This window comes from Canis lupus, chromosome 22 (genome assembly GCF_011100685.1).
Source record: "Canis lupus familiaris isolate Mischka breed German Shepherd chromosome 22, alternate assembly UU_Cfam_GSD_1.0, whole genome shotgun sequence".
NCBI lineage: Eukaryota > Metazoa > Chordata > Mammalia > Carnivora > Canidae > Canis > Canis lupus.
Window position 1 is genome coordinate 8218741 of NC_049243.1, and position 20682 is coordinate 8239422.

Below are 20682 nucleotides of genomic sequence, written 5' to 3' on the forward strand. Positions count from 1 at the left end.
GGGATTAAGGTAATAGCCTCCTGCCTCCTCTCCCAGTCTCCTGCTGTCCTCAAACAGATCCATGGCTGCTGGAGCATCCTAAAGCACACAGAGGAGCATGCTTCTTCTCTCCAAATCCTCCAGGAGCTGCCCACAGACTTCAGGAGCAAGCCCACATTTCTTTACCTGGGCTCATAAGGCCCTGCAAGATGTCCTGGTTACTGCTTCAGGCTCTTTTGCTCTTCCTCCCCTGAGCTCTCAAACCCCACCGCCGAGGTCACTGTGGGACACCACAGGTGCCAGCCACACAGAGCTACTTAGAGTCAGCCCTCACTGCCAGTATCCCGCCCTCTGGTTCATACCAACTTTGTCTCCAAGCGCTCTCAGAAGTCTTACCATCTTATCAGCACCTTGTCTTTTTTTGTAAAAGTTTTACTTTCCTGGTATTCTTGGTTTACAAGGCACAGAAAGAATGCCCACCCACAGGAAGAAGGCCCAGGTGTTGTGGAGCAATTAAACAGACAGAATTAATATAGGTGTCTCAGCGTCTTGCTTTCCTCACTCCCCTAAAGCTCATACTAACCTCCTAATCCACAGGATATGGGGGGAACTTTATATGCACTTGGATGAAGATGGGGACGCCATAGTTCCTTATGAACTGTTAGGTAATAGTTCAAAATAGCCTCAGGGAAAGAAATTTAAGAGTGGGGTCCATTGAGCACTCTATCACCTACCTACAGGTTTTGAAGGGTAGAGCAGGGCCTGTGCTTCCCAGCCCAGGTGTCCTGAAGCAGAGTCCTCTAGGGTACCAGGCCAGGAGAGGAGCATGGCAAGGGTGAAGGGAAGCTTCTGATCATCCCCACCTGGGGCAAGGGAGAAGGGCAGGGTCCAATGGTCCAGCTAGCGGCAGGGGAGGCAGGCCAGTGGCTAGGGCATCCCACCTCTTAAACATCTAATTTGTTTGCCCCCTAACTCAATCAGCCACCAGCATCCCATGACTACTTTTGGAAATTTCTCAGTTGAAGAACTTCACCAAGCTGTACATTGGTCTCTTCCTCTTCCCACCCAAGCACACTCATGTGTGTGTGTGTGGGGGGGGGGGGGTCCTTTCTCCCAAAAGTCTCCCAAGTCTGCTGATTGGAAAAGACATGTCTTCACAAACAGAAAATGTAGCCTCCCCACTCAAGGGCTGAAGAAGAGCGTGCCCTTGTTTTCCTAAAACAGAGTGATGCTTTCCTGGCAGTGTGCTGGCTACGCTGGGAATAGAAAATTAGTTTTTATTGTTTAACCTTCATGGTTTAAATGAGGAACCTTCTGCCACAGTTAAGGGTCCCCTAGAGTTTTCATAAAGTAGCCTTATGACAGCAATATTTGTCTTCATAAAGAGACCAATCTCAAAACGTCTTGCACTATAGTACCCATTTACGAAGTTTAATCTAAGAGCTTTACAGAGTAACTGCAGCCTGGCCTCTTGGGCTAGCTGTGCTATCCACACGGTCTCTGCTTTCTGCTGCCACTTGAAACAATAACGCCACCTTACACTGGCAGAGCTTTGACATTCACAGAGCCTTGTGCCTCCGAAGAAGGCTTATACCCTCACAGACCCTCCCCAAAGTATCGGACGGCTAGGAATACCACTCCAAGAGGATCAGAGGCACTAGGCCAACCTCTGTGGACAAATGAGGCCAGGGAGGAAGGGGTAGGGTGGCCAGCCAGGGTCCTCCAGCTTCAAGATCCTTTTAACATGTTCATGCTCCAAAGACAGAAACTGCCCCCTCTAAGAAGCAGGGCAAGAATCACCCTTGGGAGTGACTTCCAGCCCTTTGTGAATCTTTCTGAGCACGCATAATGTGGCTAGCTCTGGCAACATCAAACAAGTGGCCATCCCATGACACCAAGAGCAGGGATGAGCAGAGCTCACTCACTCACTCATGAAACGGGTTCTTCAAACTTTCGCTGAGCACCTACTATGTGCCTGTCGCTGAGGAGAGTAACTAAACATCATGCAGTCTCTGTCCTGGAAAGCCCACATTTGAAGGAGACAGACCCACCCCAGGCTCCTGCAATGGATGCACTGAATGACAGGGGTGAATAAAGAAGCTCTGGGCATGCATGAGAGAAGCTTCCAACCCAGAGGGGGGCAGGCAGGCATCAGTGGGGGCCTCCTTTGAGAAGTAATGCCTGAGCTGAATTTTGAAAGACAGTTGAGACCCGACTGTGCAGGAAAGGCCTAGAATAACCTAAAGGACCACACACAAATGCCCGTCTTTCATTCACCCATCCATCCATTCCACAAAGTTTACTGATGGCTTCTGGGGGGTCAGGACTCCCAGGGAGTGCTGAGGGTGCTGTGTTTCCAGGAGGGATATCATCATTGCCCTCACTCTGCTTTGGATCCCAGCAAGGAAGCAGAGGGGGGAAGAGCACAGCCAGGTCAGGGAACTTCTAACATTTTACTGTGCTAGGGCCACTGAGCACAAGCTGGGAGGGGTGATGGGATAGTGTACAAGGTAATGAACCTGGAGAGGCCGGGGTTAGAATGAGGGTTTCCAGAGCACAAAAGAGTCTGTGTTGTGCGTTCAGCAGTTCAGACTTTACTGTGGGTTACAGGGGTCCACCGAACAATTATTTAAGCAGGAAAGTAAGAGACGTGTTCAGATTTACATTTTAGAAGCCACTCAGCTGTGGAGCGGAGGAACCAGTAGCAGTGAGACCACACATGGGGTGGCCACCTGCAGTGACTTGGGCAAGAAACGATAATGGTGACACCTTCATTAAGGTGACAACAGTAGGCACTAGGTAGAGAGAAGTAGTGGAAGGCTTTGAATCCATAGTATGGGGGCAAGGTGAAGAGTTAGTGACGGAGAGTGTGAAACCATCTTCTGGCTTCTGGGTGGGGTGAGGGAGATGATGGTCTTTAACCGTGAAAGGGTTCCATCAGATAAGACGCAGGTATAGACACTCGGAGGAAGAGGTTCTGAGTTCACCAAAACTTTCTGATGAATGTAAGCACCCCAATATATACTTATCATTATCGTATTTACCTCCACCATCACTGCTAATACTACCTAGTGTCTTTGAAGGGCAAAGATTGGAGGTCAGGGCAGCACCCCCATGATGAGGAAGCTATGGGAGAACAGAACTCTCTCAGACCCTGAATTTCAAAAGGTTCAAACAAACATCTGCCTAATCATCTTAGCTGCACCACTGCTCTCTGCAACTTTCAAAACCCACATTTCCATACCACAGGCTTGCTCCCACTTCTCACATATAGTCACTTAAATTCACCAAAGGGCTCTCACATCTTCTTAGAATGTTTAGAACGCCTCCTTGGTCCCAGGTGCTATCTCTGTTCCCACCCTGAAGCCTTTCTTTAAAGACAGCCCATCTTAGAGAAGATTTCTGAAATTGCAATGTCTACTCCTGAGCTACCAAATCTTTGTGACCAATCTGGGAGCCTTTTATTTCTTAAGCAAGGCCCCAAAGTGATTCTTAAGGCCAAGCAGGGCTTGGAAACACTGTTCTAGGGAGCATAATTCTTTCTATTTCCCCTAGGAAGAGCCACTTTGTGTGGAAGCAATCCAATCTATCCTTTGCCCCCTTCCCTTCCAGCCAAGGACCCTGGATTTCATTCACTTCTAAAATTGTAAGTCAAGATCTCAAGCCATATAATTAGACGCTCTCTTCTAGGCATGTCTTTTCCTTACCTCTGTTTCTTTAAGAAAATCAATCTAAAAATATATTTTCATCCATCCTGGGATACTTCTAGCACATTGATCAGACCATCTTTCATGATGCCACTCACTGTTATTTCCCTCTTACAAACCCTCCTAACTTTTGCTCTAGGTGTCCCTGAGATAGAGCACATCATAGCCAATGGCCGATTGTTAGGCAAAAGGCAGTGGATGGCCTTGGTTTTGTAGGAAAATTCTGTGGGTCTTACTTCAGCTTTCCCATAAAGACAGCTTTCATAAATGCTACATATGATTGGGGTTGATTGAATTGCAGTTCCCAAAACTGTTATGGCGCAGATGAAATCCCATTGGAAAACCACTACATGACTAACATCTTGATTTGGGAACGCTAGTGCCCCCAAACCCTAAGTTCCCTTGTGGGTTTACAAGAAACTTTCTTGGAACACATGCTCATATACAAAGGCAAAGTGATAATGAATGGGGTTTATTTTTTCCCCTTTTGTTACGTGCACATTTAACTAAAAAGCTAGTGAGAAATAATGGCTATGTAACAACTCTAATGATTACAATTTCATAAGCAGTTAATATCTACTCAAATTTTAGTTGATTTTTTATGTACTTTAGTTTTAAAAATGGGAGTAGTCTTCTTGTAATAACTGACATCAGAATTCTAAAGGATCAGCTGTCTATTGGAGAACACAACCACTTAATCTGATAAATTTTTTGGCTTTAAATTAATATTCTTGAATCCAAAAAACCTACTAAAAACTGTGCAGGTGACAATCAAAGTTCATTCAAAGATCACAGATGTGGAGATGTATATGCCTAAACAAATCTCTGAAAGCTCTTTAGTAAGATGCATTCTGTTAAATCCACTTTTAAATTTCTTTCTCTCGTGGAATCCAAATAATCCTAAAATCCTTTAACTTTTAGAAACTAAAATCTTAGTCATTCAAATTTTTCATAGACATGTATTCATGGAGTAAACTCTGCTCATATGGTGAGCCTACTTTCCTGCCTAAATAGGGTTTAGTGAGTATTAGAGACTGGTCACTGTCCCTAGAATGCAGCCCGTCCTCTTCCTGGTGAGTTATGGGCAATTCCCTTCCTCAAGCCTTGGTGCAAATGGCTCCTCAGCTAGAAATAATATTGTGCAGCCTCCCTTGCAGCCAGGTGTGGTCTTATGTGTAAGTTCCAGCCAACAAGATACTACTAGAAGCAATGGTATCAATGTGAGAGACTCCTAACTCTGGGAAATGAACAAGGGGTAGTGGAAGGGGGGGTGGACGGGGGGATGGGGTGACTGGGTGACAGGCACTGAGGGTAGCACTTGACAGGATGAGCCCTGGGTGTTACACTATATGTTGGCAAATCAAACTCCAATAAAAAATAAAAATAAAAATAGAAAAAAAAATAGAAGCAATGGTATCTCAGCTCCCAGCTACCACTCTTGGCCTTTTCTCTCCCTTCCCTCTGTCTGGAAATGGTAACAAATGGAAAAGCCAACTTGAATCAACAGAAGGTCTGGAAGGTTCCAGTTGAGGATGGAGGAGTCTCCCTGCTAATCCTGGACTGCTCAACCCTAGATTATTGCATAAGAGGAAAAAAATAAAATAAAAAAATAAAAACCTCTGTCTTACTTAGTTCATGAATGATGGTTCTCTTTGTTACAGCAGCATAGACTGCCAAATAATAGTGAATATTTCCTTACGGATCAAAATATTGAAAATCTTTGGGTATAGCATTCTTAATATGAGGAGATAGTTTTTATTTATGCTCTGAATCCTGTAGGAGAGGAGACCAAATATGTACTGATCTCAAAGAATAAAATAAGAATTCCAGGTACAAATTAATTGTTCAATAATGATGGCTCTGGTTTTACTCCCTATTTTCCAGTAAGCCTTTGGAGGCTCAGAGGCTTCCTGACTTCAGGAAATGGTTAGTCACGAATATGCCAACAGAAGATAGTTATTGGTAGTCATTATCATCTTTGGCTTTTCATATCTGCAGTGAAATTGCAGAGACTCAAGGAAAACATGCCTAAAGGGAGAAGTCTGGATGGAGATAACTTTCAACAAAGATTATCTGTACTTCTGTATCTGTACCCAGGCCTTACTCCCTCCGGCTATAATATTAATAATGATCAAATATAACGTTGGTTAAGATATCAGATAAATGAGAACCAGGCTACTAACACTCTGGTTTTAGGAGTCGGTCGAGGACCCATGTTTAGTTAAAAATATTAGTTCACAGAGTTCCATAAGTCATCAATCATTTATTTGTTCTTTTCTTTCATTCTTAAGACTACATTATGTGTGACATATTCAAGTGTGAGCAAGACCTCATCCTGACGGGAGTTTCCAGATTCATTCTGAGACTGCTAAACACTTCTGATCGTACAACTCTTTCAGGGGAAAAAGTTTTATTGCTACCAAACATACATATGTATTAACTTAAGTATTAAATAAAACATTCCCTTATATTAAGAACATTATAGAATAGTCACAAAAAGCATTTTAAAAGCCAATATTAAAAAAATCCATGTACATGTAAATCTCCATGCTGCCTTCCCACATCCTGGGGTGGGGGGGGTGTCTTCTTGAATTCACTGAACATCCCCATTAATCTCTCTCTTCCATATCACTCTTTTAAATATTTTTCATAGTAGGTTTCAGTGAAGTTTTTCACAAACGGATATTCAATGTGAAATCAACAACTGAGCATACTAAAATCATGCCGAGTCACAGCCTTGAGTGCTCAGAACGTATATTTAGTGCATAAATACATGGTTTTCTACTGAGACTGGCCGAGAGATCTAAGGGCCAAGTTCCCCTGCCCAGGCCTGAGCTCACCACTCCACTCCTCGGGCTAGCAGAGGCCAGAGAGGCTGCCAAAGCTGGAAACAAGAATTTCTTTATAAATTGGACACCATATTTGTACTAGTGTTTTCTTTATTGTCATAGACTGTTATGATAGACTTTGTAAATTGTGGTTGGTAGGGCTGGATCACTAAGAGGCTTTCAGAGTTCTGTGCTAAAGGGGAAAAAAAGCCAAGAAAGCCCAGCCACAAACAAAAAAGGGGGAAAACAGCATTACTTGTCTGACCAAAGACGGGCTGGGTAAACACCACTTTTTGCACACATATAATGTAATATTGTGCTTATGTCTAGCATTTGTTACCACTGGATGGGTTTGATCTTTCAATAATGATTGAAACCTCACATGTAATTTTCTTTTACGGGTTCACTCAATATCTATATTAGAATTAAGACTAAGATACAAACCTACTTACAAATGCCTGATACACCCATTCTATTTTCAGCACTGGCAAGAGAAATGAGAAATCTAATTATTTTGGCAAGATGTAGAGAATGTCATATTAACCAATAATTCTCATCAAAGGATAACACAGCTGGCAAATCACTATTTGGCGACAGTAAGAGAAGAATAAGTCCTTGGGTACAGGAGAAGTTATGGCAAGGTGCCTAGCACGGTACGTGTGCTTAATAAACATGGCTTGATTCTAATGAAAAGGTATGGATAACGCTCGTCTCCTTCTTAAAGAACTTCTTGTCTGGTTCTTGTCTGGAGGAAGAAATGGCATCTTCTACGTCTGAACACACATTGGTATGTATTATGACAGCTCCTTACTCTTTACAAAGGATTGCCTGTGTGTGATGTTATTAACCATGAATAATGGGTAAAATCTTGTGGCCCCATAACAAAAAAATGTGCTATTAACAAAATAAAGTTCTCCTCATTCCGTGAGTCATCCTAATCTGTAAATATAATTAAAACTGTGTGCCTTAATAAGAAGAGTTGATGGTTTCTTGTCTGCCCACAAATCATCCTCCTTTGGCTTGCCAGGTACCGAATCTCTTATAAGGAGTGTTACTTATTTGGAACGAGGCACCAAGTCTGCAACATGCCCCTAAAAGAATGAAAATTCTGCCATTGTTGCTGATTTTAAGTACACACTGGTTTGTCATACTATCTAGACAGCCACTGAAAGCTCAGAGGAAATGGAACAATGAACAGGCAGGTAGGGGCAGAAAAGTCCACTGAGGCAACAGAAGGTGTGGGACTGGCAGGGAGCAGTGACTGGCCACCAATACTCTCTTCAGCTGGGATTCGTTTCCACTTAGGACATGAGGTAAGGCTATCACTTCTTAAAAATAGTAAACAGGGATCCCTGGGTGGCTCAGCGGTTTAGCGCTTGCCTTTGGCCCAGGGCGTGATCCTGGAGTCCCTGGATGGATTCCCACATCGGGCTCCCGGCATGGAGCCTGCTTCTCCCTCCTCCTGTGTCTCTGCCTCTCTCTCTCTGTGTCTATCTCTATCATAAATAAATTAATTAATTAAAAAAAAAAGTAAACAAATCCTCCCAGTACCATTTTTGAATAATTCAAACTATACCCACTTATTTAAAATAATGTTATATTATACTAAAGACATACATACACACACACACACACACATTCAATAAAGTCTGCTTTAAGGTGTCTGGTCTCGCACGGATCAGGACTTTGCATAGTTAAGTCTTTACCTTGCAAATGCCTTTGTAGAGTTTTGTAGTTTTTTTCTCCATAAGCTTTGTCCGTGCTTTGTTAAGTTTATTTTTAGGGCTGTTTAAAACATATGAATGGAATCTTTCATTTGCGTTTTCTAATTCTTGTTTGAAATTCTAATTTCAAAGAATTTCTAATTCTTGTTTGACAGCTAGTGATTATTACTTATTAATTTTTACCAACTGGTTTATTTTGCTTGCAGCCTTCTAACTCTTTTGAATTTTCCCAAGTATACACTCATAGCACATGCAAATTTGCCCTCTCCATATCTGTGTATGTATATATACGTATGTTTTCATATTTTATCCTCTCGTATAATTACATTAGCTAGTATATTCTGAACAATGTTAAATAATGTGGGCACACCAGGCATCTTCGTTGTATCCCTGGCTTTAAGAGAATGTTTCTATTTTTCATCATTAGCTAACTTTCAGATTGAAGTATTTTAGAAAAACATCAAGAATCCATCTGGTTCTGTTTTCTAATGGATTTTTTTCTAGGATCTAATGGATTTTAAACAACAGAAATAAATACGAATTTTTGTCCATCACTTCTTAGTATCTATGAGATGCCAATGTTTTTCTCTCTTGACCTATTAAGATGAACCACTTTTGCATTCTCCTAAAAAATGCTAATGGTATCTGTTCTTCTTAGTATTTTTTATTTTCAAAATTATCTTGGCTGATCATATTCTTCCAGAAAAAAAGCTCGAAGAGTAATTTTTAAGAACAGGTTACGCCTGTGAAATTAAAAGCTTATCTCTTCATTGTAAGGAGGTACAATATGGGTCAATTCACACAGAAAGTTAAGAGACAATCATTTACCTAACCAGAATTACCTTAATTACGAGATCAGTTTCCAACTAATAGATTATCTCTAGTACATGCAAATCATTGTTTATAGACAGATTACTCAACATTAGGGAGAGGCAATAAAAAAGCAGACCAACAAAAATGAAACATAAAACCAAACAATAAAAAAGAATAGACTGGCATAATTGCTATTTCCATTGCTCAAAAATTATGATATAAGATAAAAAGATCAAATTTAAGCCTACATACTTTAAAATATGTATCCACTGCATAAAGCTAAGGACCTGTACACAAAGTAATAACAAAATGTAATATTTATAACCAGTATGCTCTTACAGATATTAGAGCAATATGTACTTCATTGATTCTATGACGCATTTTTCTTACATTTTAGTAACTCTGAAATTAAGATGCAGAGATTCTATGGTGATCACGTTTAATATTTGTGTCAACATTTGTTTCTTTGTGATGCATGAAATAATGATGTAAGTTGAAAACTGGTGGTATCGTAGATTTGACAAAATACAGCAAAAATCAACTTTATGGGTTATACAAAACAGCTTCATCTCCCTACCTCCACCCCTCCGACACATACTGTCTTTTTTTAAAAATACTATTACTATATGTAGATTTTTTTTTAAAAAATAGACTAAATTAAAATTCAATTTAGATTTAAGGAGTTTGGCAACTTTAGGATTTACTCTAAGATGATCAGAGATAGCCCAAGGAGTTGCAAATTAGAGGTTGGGATAAATGGGTACATGCAAGAGCCCACACAGATGTGCAAGCTAGTATGCAATGTGTGCAAGCAGTCATGCACCAGAGCTGCTGGATTCGACCCAGTTTTCGGTGGAATCAGTAAGTAAATTAATCCCACGACTGCAGAATTCTCAAGTGATTTTATTCAGGAAAGTAGAACACACAGTTATTAAATGCAGTGTTTCTCACTTAGAGTTGTTGGTGTAAGAGAAGTCACTGGTCTCCCCTGACCCCATCTCCTTCCTTTTCACCCAGATCTGGAAAATGAGAAAAATGGACACAGAGCTCCCACCTTGCCCACCACATCACTTTCATGCTCTGCTTGCTTACCTCCTCACCACGGATGTCAACAATGAATCAGTTACAATTATTCTTTAAAAAAAAAAAAAGATTTTATTTATTTATGAAAAAGAATGAGCACATGAACAGAGGGAGGAACAGAGGGAGAGGGAGAAGCAGGCTCCCAGTTGAGCAGGGAGCCAGACATGGGATGGGGCTCGATCCCAGGACCCTGGGATCATGACCTGAGCTGAAGGCAGATGCTTAACGGACTGAGCCGTCCAAGTGCCCCAGTCACAGTTATTCTTAACCAAGTCCTGGATCAACAGTTGTGGAATAGGAGATCCCACCATTACAAAACCAAACGTAAAGGAAATAGAAATAGCAGTGAGTCTTAGAAACTGAGGGAATGGTTTCTAGGGCAGGGGATTCATACTAGCAAACTGACCCGCTGACTACCACAAACTATCTTTGTCCTCCTTCAATGTATGAATTTAAGTGTCTCTTCTTAAACAAAAAAAGAAAAGAAAAGAAAGCGAAGAATATGTGCATGAACGTCTCTGGTCATCCTAATAAGCCACTACTAACTTCAAAAGAATTTTGCCAATCTCTTAAAAAAAAATTCTCTAGCTCTTTTTACAAATTATTAAAATGAAAAAGAACAAAGTCAACTGCACTTAGCCAGTATTAATTTTCAGTATTAGCAGGGTCAATGCGGGCCCTTGACTTAATATCCTCATGTGGGCTCACCTTTTGTACAGCGGCTCGGAAGGCCTGCTTAATGCTCTTACACGAATCAGGTATTAATTTTGTGTCTTGATTCTCCAGAGTTGTGTCTTGCAAATCTGCATTTTCATGGAGTTTGAAAATTCTATTAATGCAGTGAGTGTCATCTTCTGATATTCTATTAGGATCCATCTGAGGGGAAAAAAAAAGTCAAGGTGTAGAGTAATTATCATTGATCATTCTGCTATTTAATAAAGTGTGACTGACATAAGGCAAAAAATTCATTCTTTCACGAGTCTTTATATCTCCAACAATTAGTAGTTAGCACAATTACCCTCAAGTTGTTGAAACATTGACTTCTAATTCATTTTTATGAGTAGCTATGATTCACAACACAAGCATACACGTGTGAATCGTGGGGGAAATTATCAAAGTCGCCTGCCAAGGTGTAAGTCCTCATAGAGGGGAGGAACGCCAAGCAAAAATCGCTTGTGATCGGTGCAGGTAGAGAAAACTTTTTGTCTTTCAGTCATACCCAGCATGCTAGATGGGATGATGGAGCTCACTTGGATATTCAAAGCATGAAACCTACAAAAACCAGGTGAAATTAACACCATCTTTAACCACCATGTTTGGCTTTTTTCCTTAATCAATGTGTATTTTAACCAGCCAAAGAAAGGAGGGAGAAATCCATTTCCTAGGGCCCCCCCCCCAAAAAAAAACCCTAAAGCCAGAAGCATAATTTCCCTTTTTGTTGAAATCCTTATCAGTGTTTCTTAACCTGGAGTGGTACGTCTGCCAGGGGGTGATAGTGTCACATGGCGTGAAGAGGACTGCATGTGGTGAGCAGGCTGTATGGATACATGGAGGGGAGATGCTAAAATTCCTATAATGGAAGGGACTGTCTCACCCAAAATATCCCCACTGAGTTGTCAGCTGATCGTCTGCATAAACATTTCTTTAAGTATTACTCTTTTCTTGAAATCATCTGTCCCTTCCTTCTGGGGCTGTGACAAGCCCTTGTAGCAGTTTCGACTGCCAAGTAAAGGGTAAAGATAATTAGCTATCAATTGTTTTAATAACAATTGTCTAATTTATTGTCCTCTTCTTCCAAAAATTCAAGGTACCTCGTGTGCATTTGCTCATTAGTAGGTACAGACTGGATGAAGAAAGGAACAATTATACAAGGTTATAAGCTCAGTGAATTAACAGCAGGTCTCTCTGTGCCTGGTTTATCTTTTTAAAAGTAATTAGAAAGATGTGCAGGTCTATTAACCAACCATCAGAAATAAACTCTATTACCCATATCTGAGATTCTCAAAATGAATGATAACCTTTCATCACATGTGCACCCACTAATACAAATTTTATTATTTCAGGCTTGCATATGGCAGAGGTATTGTTCAAGAAGCAAAGTTATTTGTGATCCATACTTATTTTCCATATTTTCTTTAAAATAATCAGTACAAAGTCAGAATATGTGAGTGTTTATATAAGGAAAGCTTTTTGATCACAATTTTTTTTTTTTTTTGGAAAAAGCTCAGTTATGCCAATAGGTTTCCCACAAAATCAGAGAAGCCTGGGCAGCTGATATGAAGGGTCACTGGGTTCAGACCTCAAGAAAGATGATCATGCCAAGGCCTCAGTTGGCTCACCACCAGAAAACTGCTGATCTACAGGAACAGTGTGGTGTTAGCAGGGGAAATGCCTGGGGACCCTAAAATTGGTTGAGCTCCAGGCTTGCTGACAGACCAAGCGCCATCCACAGAGCAGCAGCCCGCCAGGCTGTCACTACTGAAAGGACAGTCCAAGCACCTGTGGCTTCACAGACTCCCTGGGAGCTCCTTAGGGAAGGTGGACTCTCAGGTCCCTGGTGCACCGCCTGGGAATCTGCAACCTAACTAGATCCCAGGTCCTCCCCATGTACATTACAGTTTAAGAAGAAATGCTTTCCAATATCAGTTGTGCAGATGTAGACTTTCTGCTATTCAAATGTCTCGACATTTCCTTGGACACCAATTTTAAATTTTTTTTCACAAGTAATGGCAGTTAGTACAAACATCTCGTGACAATAATAATGGCTAATGAGCCAAGGCAAAGAAATGTAACGCAAGGACCTTGTCCCCTCTCTCTCTGTTAAAAAGTCTCCATGCCCAGATGCCACCCCCAGCCAACTGAATGCACATCCCTAAGGATGGGGGCCAACTGACTCTCTCCCGAAGGGCTTCAAATGTGCACTTGAGATCCAGTGTTTAGGAAGGTAATTCTAGAACTAAGACATATATAAAAATCATCAATCGTTTCCCCAAAAGAAATCATGAAAGCGTGGCAAAATTAATTTCAATATAGTCATTTATTTTGTTCTCTTAGAGGCCATACGTTAGAAATGTCTAGTGAAGCTGCAATCAAACGTCTTTCTTGTTCCAGTGCCTTGTGGCATTCCCTTCCCAAAAATGGAGACCAGGAGACAAGAGAGGAGTTGAGGAGTGGGGGTGGGCAGACCAGTGGGGAGCCCCTAGTGGGGGCCTCTCCTCTGGGAGTCTCCATGGAGGGAAGACCCCAGGTCAAGTCCAGGGGCTGAACCAAGGACTCTCCTATCCCACACCCTCTCTCCAGATGCCAGAGTCCCGATAGAGAATTTGCACGACTGAAAAAATGCTGCTTTTTCATCTTAGTTTAGCTCCTCAGTAGATAACTTCCATATTGCAAATTTCTAGTGTTGTGAATCATTTGAAAAGCTTCTTCAGTGAGTTGAACATGCCAGGCACAGGGCTAGATGCTGCCAATGAGGTAAGTGAGCAAAACAGGCAGCCCTTGCCTTCTTGAACTTACTCCACTCAACAGAGGAACGCAGAAACTCATCAGAAAAATCACAGCAAACCGAGTTACAAGAATTCATCGTCGCTAGAAGTGTCTACACATATTCTATAAACCTTGAACATCTGATTTAAAAGACTTTAAAAATGCGTTTATCAGATGATGTAGTTCCTATGAAAGTCTTTACAAAAAAGCTTCTTTGAAATGTAATCATTTGTAGGGTTAAATGAGGCAGGATGCTTGACATTTGTGCTACTTCTTTATCTTTTTTCAAACAGGCAGCCTGCACACCTCTACATCACAGCTGCAGCAGGGACGGCTCTCCTGTTTGGGTAGCAAACAGCCAGGGAGGTTGGTGTGTATACTGGGGGTTTGGGGGAAGAAGTTAAAAGGGCAACAGAGATGGTTTTCTGAAAAAGTTTATCTTGTAGCTAAACTCCAAACTTTGAATATGGTTATATGGATGTTTAAAAAAAAAAAAAAAGAAAGAAAGAAAGAAAGAAAACACACACACATAAATTCTACAAGCAACTTTTTGGAAGGTTTTTTTCTTCTTCTTTGCAAACCAAAGTATGAATACTATGTGGTAAATATATAGCACAAACCACATGCTATTTTTTCTTTGGCAAGGTTGGTGGAGGAAAAGTCAATCTACTTTAGATCTAGTACTTTTTTTTTTTTCTTTTCAATCTGGGTACATGCAATCTGCAAACATTTGGGAGGCTGATTCATTTTTAACTATTCAAACATGAGAAGGGGAAACAATTTTTTAAAAGTTACTGTAATTTTTACACTATTCTAAGCATTCTTCTAACTGCATTAAAAACTAAATTAACTGGTTTTGTTTTTTTCTTGAAGAATTACATAGCTACCTCTCCTTTAAACAAAATCAATAAAACTGGCTCCTTTTTCTCATTTGCTTACTATAAACTGTAAACACGTCACTTGATACTAAATGATTTCATTCTGATTCAGATGCATTCAGAAACCCCAAGTAGTTGACACTCACAACTTTAGTGGAATCAAAAAAAAATAATCTCTTACTTGGTACCAAGTTCTAATCTAAAGAATTGATATGACTAAAAATGTTGCATTAGTGATGGGTCAAATCAAGTCTATTCTCTTAGCTAGTAGAACTTTGAAAGAAGGCCTTTGGCATACATAAAAGTGGAAAGAATTGCAGAATGAACTCCCACAAACCCATCACCAAGCTTCAACAATTATCAAGCCATGACCAATCTCGTTTCATCTATAAGATGAACCTATTGTTTTGAAATAAATTCCGGACATCATAGCATTCACTTGTAACTACTTCGGTAAGCATCTCTAAATGATTAGGACTCCTTTAGGTAACAAAGGTAGATACATAAAGACTCCTAACTCTGGGAAACGAACTAGGGGTGGTGGAAGGGGAGGAGGGCGGGGGGTGGGGGTGAATGGGTGACGGGCACTGAGGAGGGCACGTGACGAGATGAGCACTGGGTCTTATTCTGTATGTTGGTAAATTGAACACCAATAAAAAATAAATTTATTATATATATAAAAAAAGGTAGATACTATCCTCAGTAAAATGCAAGCAAAGATAGTGGTGTCTTCCTATGAACACATTACTCCTTATATTACTTCTTTCCTAAAGAAGATGCCCCTTTAAAAATGCAGTACAAAATGGGGTTCAGGAGTAATGGTTAATACATTCTGCGTAAGTCTTAGAGAAACCTGTCCTTCATGGCATTTAGGAAAACTGTACCTATAAAATCTGATGCTATTAAATCTCCAAATGAAAATTTTCTAGCTACGCTGACTAGTTTGCACATTTACTTTGGAAGAAAGTGCTAAGAGCTTCACTATTACCCATGTAACATCAAGACTACTAAATTGTGATAAGGGATCATCCGACCCCCAAGCCTACCAGACCATTAATATTTCTGTGAAACAGCAGAACAACTGTCCTAAGAGCCCAGCATGCCACTTTCTACGTGGCCACACCCATCTCCATGGCTCCCACCAGCCTGAGCTAGGCATCATCCCTTGAGCTCATTCATTCCCCACTGCTCTTTCGTTGCTGAACATTCACTTCGCTACTACTGCTACAAAAATGCCACATCCCTAAGGTGTTAGAAAAGATAAATAGTAGAGAACTACTGTATCTTCTGTCCTTTTTCTGAATGCTGCTCTCTTGTTTGGCCAAGAATTTTAAGTCTTTTGTTATAGGTCCCTCCATTACGTGGCACCATATGATGCACATAGCAGGTGGACATTATATGTTGAATTAATGATTTACATGGCACCATGTGATGCACACAGTAGGTGGACATTATATGTTGAATTAGTGATTCTTAATTCACATTCCATAGCGCTTCATAGTCTCATCTGCAGTGTAGACACTCAATATATACAGACTTTACATGCGGGGAGGGGAGGGAGAAAACTGGATGGGGAAATGGGTGGACCACTCATTCTTGACGGCAGCATACTGTGATGAAAGAAAAACATTTCATCACTTTCATATTGATGTGAGTAATCCTTGTTGCAAAGTTGCTTTTTTAAGAAAAAGTTATCTCAACAGGTAAAGATTATTTTTATTAATATGCAAATACGAGTGTCCTAAAGTATCACTCATAATATTTAGACCTTTTTTTTTATAGTAGATAATCAAACTTGCTCTATAAAACACAAAACAGTAGACAACGAATATTTAACAAAAGGCCTGCGATTGCAAGCAACGAAGTTTAAGACTCTGGCACGCGTCAAAAACCCATACAGCGCAAGCAATGCCATGTTTTGATGCATCCAACTCGGTTTAGTAATCACCTTTGAATCTGAAAACCCATAAAGTCCAAACCCAACTCTCTTTTCCCATAAAAAAAAAAAAAGTGCACAGTCAGCCCTCCACTTCCTCTGAGAAAGAGTTCACAGCACCAGACAAGAACATTTGAATGAATCCAACCAACTGCACTGCAATTTCCAAGAAAACACAAGAGCATAAACCACCAGAAAGCATAATATTACAGATTTACCCCTTCCTTTCTACTATCTTTCTCTGCAGTTCCCAGCCCTCCTTCTCGTCTTTTAGAAGTTCGGTTATTTGCTGGGCTGTAGCGAGGCTGCGCCGGGGCCGAGGGCTCCACCGCGACCACACACACCTATAGCTTCTCCCTCCCTCCGCCCACCTGCGAGGGAAGGCCCGTGGTCCTTGCACCCCGGGGGGCGAGCGGAGCGCAGGGGTCCCCGTCCCCGGGCCTCTCCGGCGCCCCGGGCACCTCCGCCGCGTGCTGCGGGGGGGCCTCCTGCAGGGCGGAGCCCCGCGCGCCCCCGTGCCCCGCGGCCCCTCCCGGAGCGCACCTGCCCCGCCGCCAGCGCGGGTGGGGGGTGGGGGGGTGGCGGGGGGCTCCGGGCCGGCCCTGCGTGGCCGCGAGTTCGCTCCCGGCTCCGCACTGGGCCGGGGAAGCGCTTTCGGTGGAGGTGAGCGGCCAATGCTGCGTCGCGGGGGAAATTCAAACCCACCAGCCGGGCGAGCCCAGGGCTGAGCGCGCAGCGAGGCCGGGGGCGGGGGAGGAGCCCCGAGGGGAGCCCCGCGGGGAGCCCTCCCGAGGGTCCGGGCAGCCGGACTCAGGTTCCCTCCCGTGCAGCCGGGACCTTGGGGAGGCGGGCACTCACCTGAGCCCTGAAGTAGAGGAACAGGGCGACGCTGCAGACCACCTGGCCCAGCCCCAGCCCCAGGAAGGCCACGGCCACGGAGCGGGAGGCGGGCGGGGGCGCGGGCGGCGCGGGCGGCGCGGGCGGGGGGCCGTCGTGGGGGGCGCCCGGGCCGCCGCCCGCCTCCTCGGGGCCGCGCAGGTACTTGCTGTAGTCTCGGCTGGCGCGGCGCATGGCGCTCGGGCCGCGGGCGGTGCCCGCCTCGTCCTCTGCCCGCGAGCGACTCGGAAGGCGGCGCGCGGCCGGGCGGCCTCGACCTGGGGCCTCGGAGCCGGGGCGCTGCTCGGGGGCGGGCGGGCAGGGCGCCCGGACACCCCAACTCTTATACACCGCGGCCGAGGGCCGGGCCCGGGAGCCAATCAGCCCCGGGCGCGGCTGCTCCTCCACTCCCCCCGCCGGCGCCCCTTCCTTCCTCTCTCCTCCCTCGCTCTCGAACTCCGTCGCCCTCGCCGACCGGCCTCCCCGCGCCCCCGCCCTCCCCTCCCCTCCCCTCCCCTCCCCTCCCCACGGCGCTCGCGGGGCGGGCGCCGGGCTCGGCTGCCGGGGGGTGCGCGGGCGGAGGTGCCCGGGGTCGGCACAGAGGGGCTCGCCCACCCTCGGGGCCCGGGCGCCCGGCGGCCGCGAGCTGCACTTTCCCCCGCAGGAGAGCTGCACCTGGCGACCTCCGAAGCCCCCTTCCCCCCTCCCTTCACCGCCCCAAAGAAATTCCGCAAGGATTACCCTCGGGGGACACCCCTCCCCACCGAGGGGGGCAGCCTCTATCATGGTCCCAAGTGGAGGTTCCGAATCCTCTGTGCAGCCTTAGAAACCCAGGACCCCGTCCCAAATCCCTGTGTCTGCAACCCTCAGTGTGGCTTTGACTAAGGCAGGCTTTGAGTGCGGGAGCAGAGAGCCTATGGGCACCAGTCCTGACCCAGGAAAAGAAAGGTACGGAGAGGAGCATAGAATCCAGTAGCTTCCTATACGGGACCATATATCACATTCATGCCATTCCTACTGCTGGGCAGTTCGTTTCCTTCCGTGTCCTAAAGATAAGAGGGGGTATACACTGAGATGTAGGGAGCCCCAGGAGAGCTCCTCCAGCTGTGGAAGGAGGAAGATGAATGTTACACGAGGTTGAAAGTGTAAGTTAAATGTTCGTTTCCTTGCTCAAGAAAACTTCCCAGGGTTTTGTTTGTTGTTCTTTTTTTTTTTTTTTTTTTTAAACCCCTATTCAGAATTGTTCCCCCTTGGTGAGGAAATGAAAATATGGACCAGGCTCACAAATTCGGATACATCTTCAGCAGGACGTAAGAGAAGTCAGTGCAGGACAATTGAGATGCCTACAAAAATTCCACGTTTGTGGATGTTCTGATTCCATGGATCCTTTAAAACTTTGTGTCCTCATTCTGCATCATTCTCTAGTGGGCACTTCCCGGAGGCAAGAGTTCTCACCAGTGACGCATCTCTAAGTTAGTGAAGCTCGTGCTCCCAGGTGAACACTTAGACCCCAGCACATGTTGAAGAAAAGCAACCAGGTTGGCTTTAAGAAAGCATCTGTACAAATGGAATGATTTGTTCACATTAAAAAACGTTTTTAGCGTTTATATGTGAATGTATAACAAGTTTGATGGGAAAAGAGGGAAAAAAAACAGTTTTCAAACCCCAGTATAGAAATAATGAGCATTAATCTTCTACTATATGCAGACCCGGGGCAAAGTTTCTTAACTTTGGGGACAAGATGTTGTTTTCCTCCTCTTTTTCCCTTTTTGTTCTTCTTTTGGAGAACAATTCTATATTTCATCTCTTTTGCAAATCTTTATTAGGGTCAAAGAAGTTTAAAAAACATCATAACAACTAAACCTTGGGGCATCTGGGTGCCTCAGTCAGTTAAACGGAAGACTCTTGATTTCGGTTCAGGTCATGATTTCAGGGTCATGAGATTGAGCCTTGTGTCTGGCTCTGTGCTAAGTGTGGAGCCTGCTTAGGATTTTCTCCCTCTCTCTCTCTCTGCCCCTCCCCCTACCTTAGGCACACTTGCACCCATGTGCTCTCTCACAAAATAATACTACTAACAACTAAACCCACAATGACCCCTCTGTAATCCTTTCCATTTTTTTTCGGTGTTTTACACGTGTTTTTATTCCTTGCCACCACGATCTTCAGATTACAAGAGGGTCCCCCAAATCTCTGAATCGTGTTCAGGTATGGTTGACTCAGTAGCTTTATACATTAGACCATATGTTATATTCATACCGAATTATTTGTGTGACATTCCTACTGCTTGGCTCTTAGGTTCCCCTAGTACCCTAAGATTCCACCTCCTTCTGCATAGGCTGGATTGGAAGCTCCACTCTCAGTCTGCTTGTTGCTTTTTCGAAGACAGTGAACCTTTCCAGCTTATTCATTTGCTAATTCATTCGTCCCCTGGATCAATATAAATAAATAAAATATGTGTTTCATTCCTTAATCAATATATAAACTCCACAGGTTCAAGAACTTTATCTGTCTTATTCACCTTTATCTGGATTCAACTTTATCTGGATTATTCTATATCCCATTTCCTAGAGTGTTGCCTTGCAGATAGCAGGTGCACAGCAAGTAGGAGTTGAATCAAAATATGATTGAAGGACACTCTTCCACTATCCCAGGCCAAGCCACCTTGTCGCTTACCTAATTAATCTTGTCGCCTAACTGGCCCCACCTACCTCCAGACTTGCCATCCCCTCAACAGTTCTCTGCACACACTGATCAAGATGTCCTTTTAAAACAAAAAGATAAATCATTTCCCTACTTCCAACCCTCTAATGGCTTCTCAGTGTTGTTGGTATGAAATCTAAGCTCTTGAGATAAAACCCCAAATGGTCCTTCACAATCTGGCTCCAGACTCTTCTTCTGCATGCATTTCGAATCCACCCCTTAGCTGTAGTGTGCTTCTCTCCCTTTCCTCCAAGCTGGATGACTCTCCTACTCATACTACCTCTTTCCACTCCAGTGTCATTTCTCCAGCAGTGCTCCTCTGTCCCCCTGACCTGGGTGGGCTCCCTCCGTCTTATGCCCCTACAACACCTTTAACTTCTCCTGTCATGACACTCACGTACTCATTCACAGATATTATCTGTGGAAGCCCACCGTACACCATGCACTAAGCTGGATCCCAACGACAGAGTGGTCAAGATAAACATGGAGCTTACGGTCTGGTGAGAAAGGAAGCTATCAAACAAATCATCAAATAATTAACTAAAACCATGATGAGTATTCCAAAGCCAAAGTGCAAGAATGATGAGACTGTTTTAGTGATGGGGGGGCCTAACTATTCTGGAGTGTCAGAACAGACTTCCTGGGCAAAGATAATGATTAAAACTAATCCCT

The 20682-nt window shown here is 43.5% G+C and overlaps 1 protein-coding gene across 1 annotated transcript in view; it reads right to left on the reverse strand.

Moving 5' to 3' along the window:
• The window catches only part of TNFSF11 (TNF superfamily member 11), a 31021-nt gene extending 13516 nt beyond the window's left edge, over positions 1-17505 (reverse strand). The window contains exons 1-2 of the mRNA XM_038569367.1: positions 17293-17505; positions 10843-11010 (exon numbers count right to left, since the gene is read on the reverse strand). Of these exons, the coding sequence (XP_038425295.1) occupies positions 10843-11010; positions 17293-17505 (381 nt within the window). The remainder of the gene's footprint in view (positions 1-10842; positions 11011-17292) is intronic.
• Positions 17506-20682: the final 3177 nt, after the last annotated feature.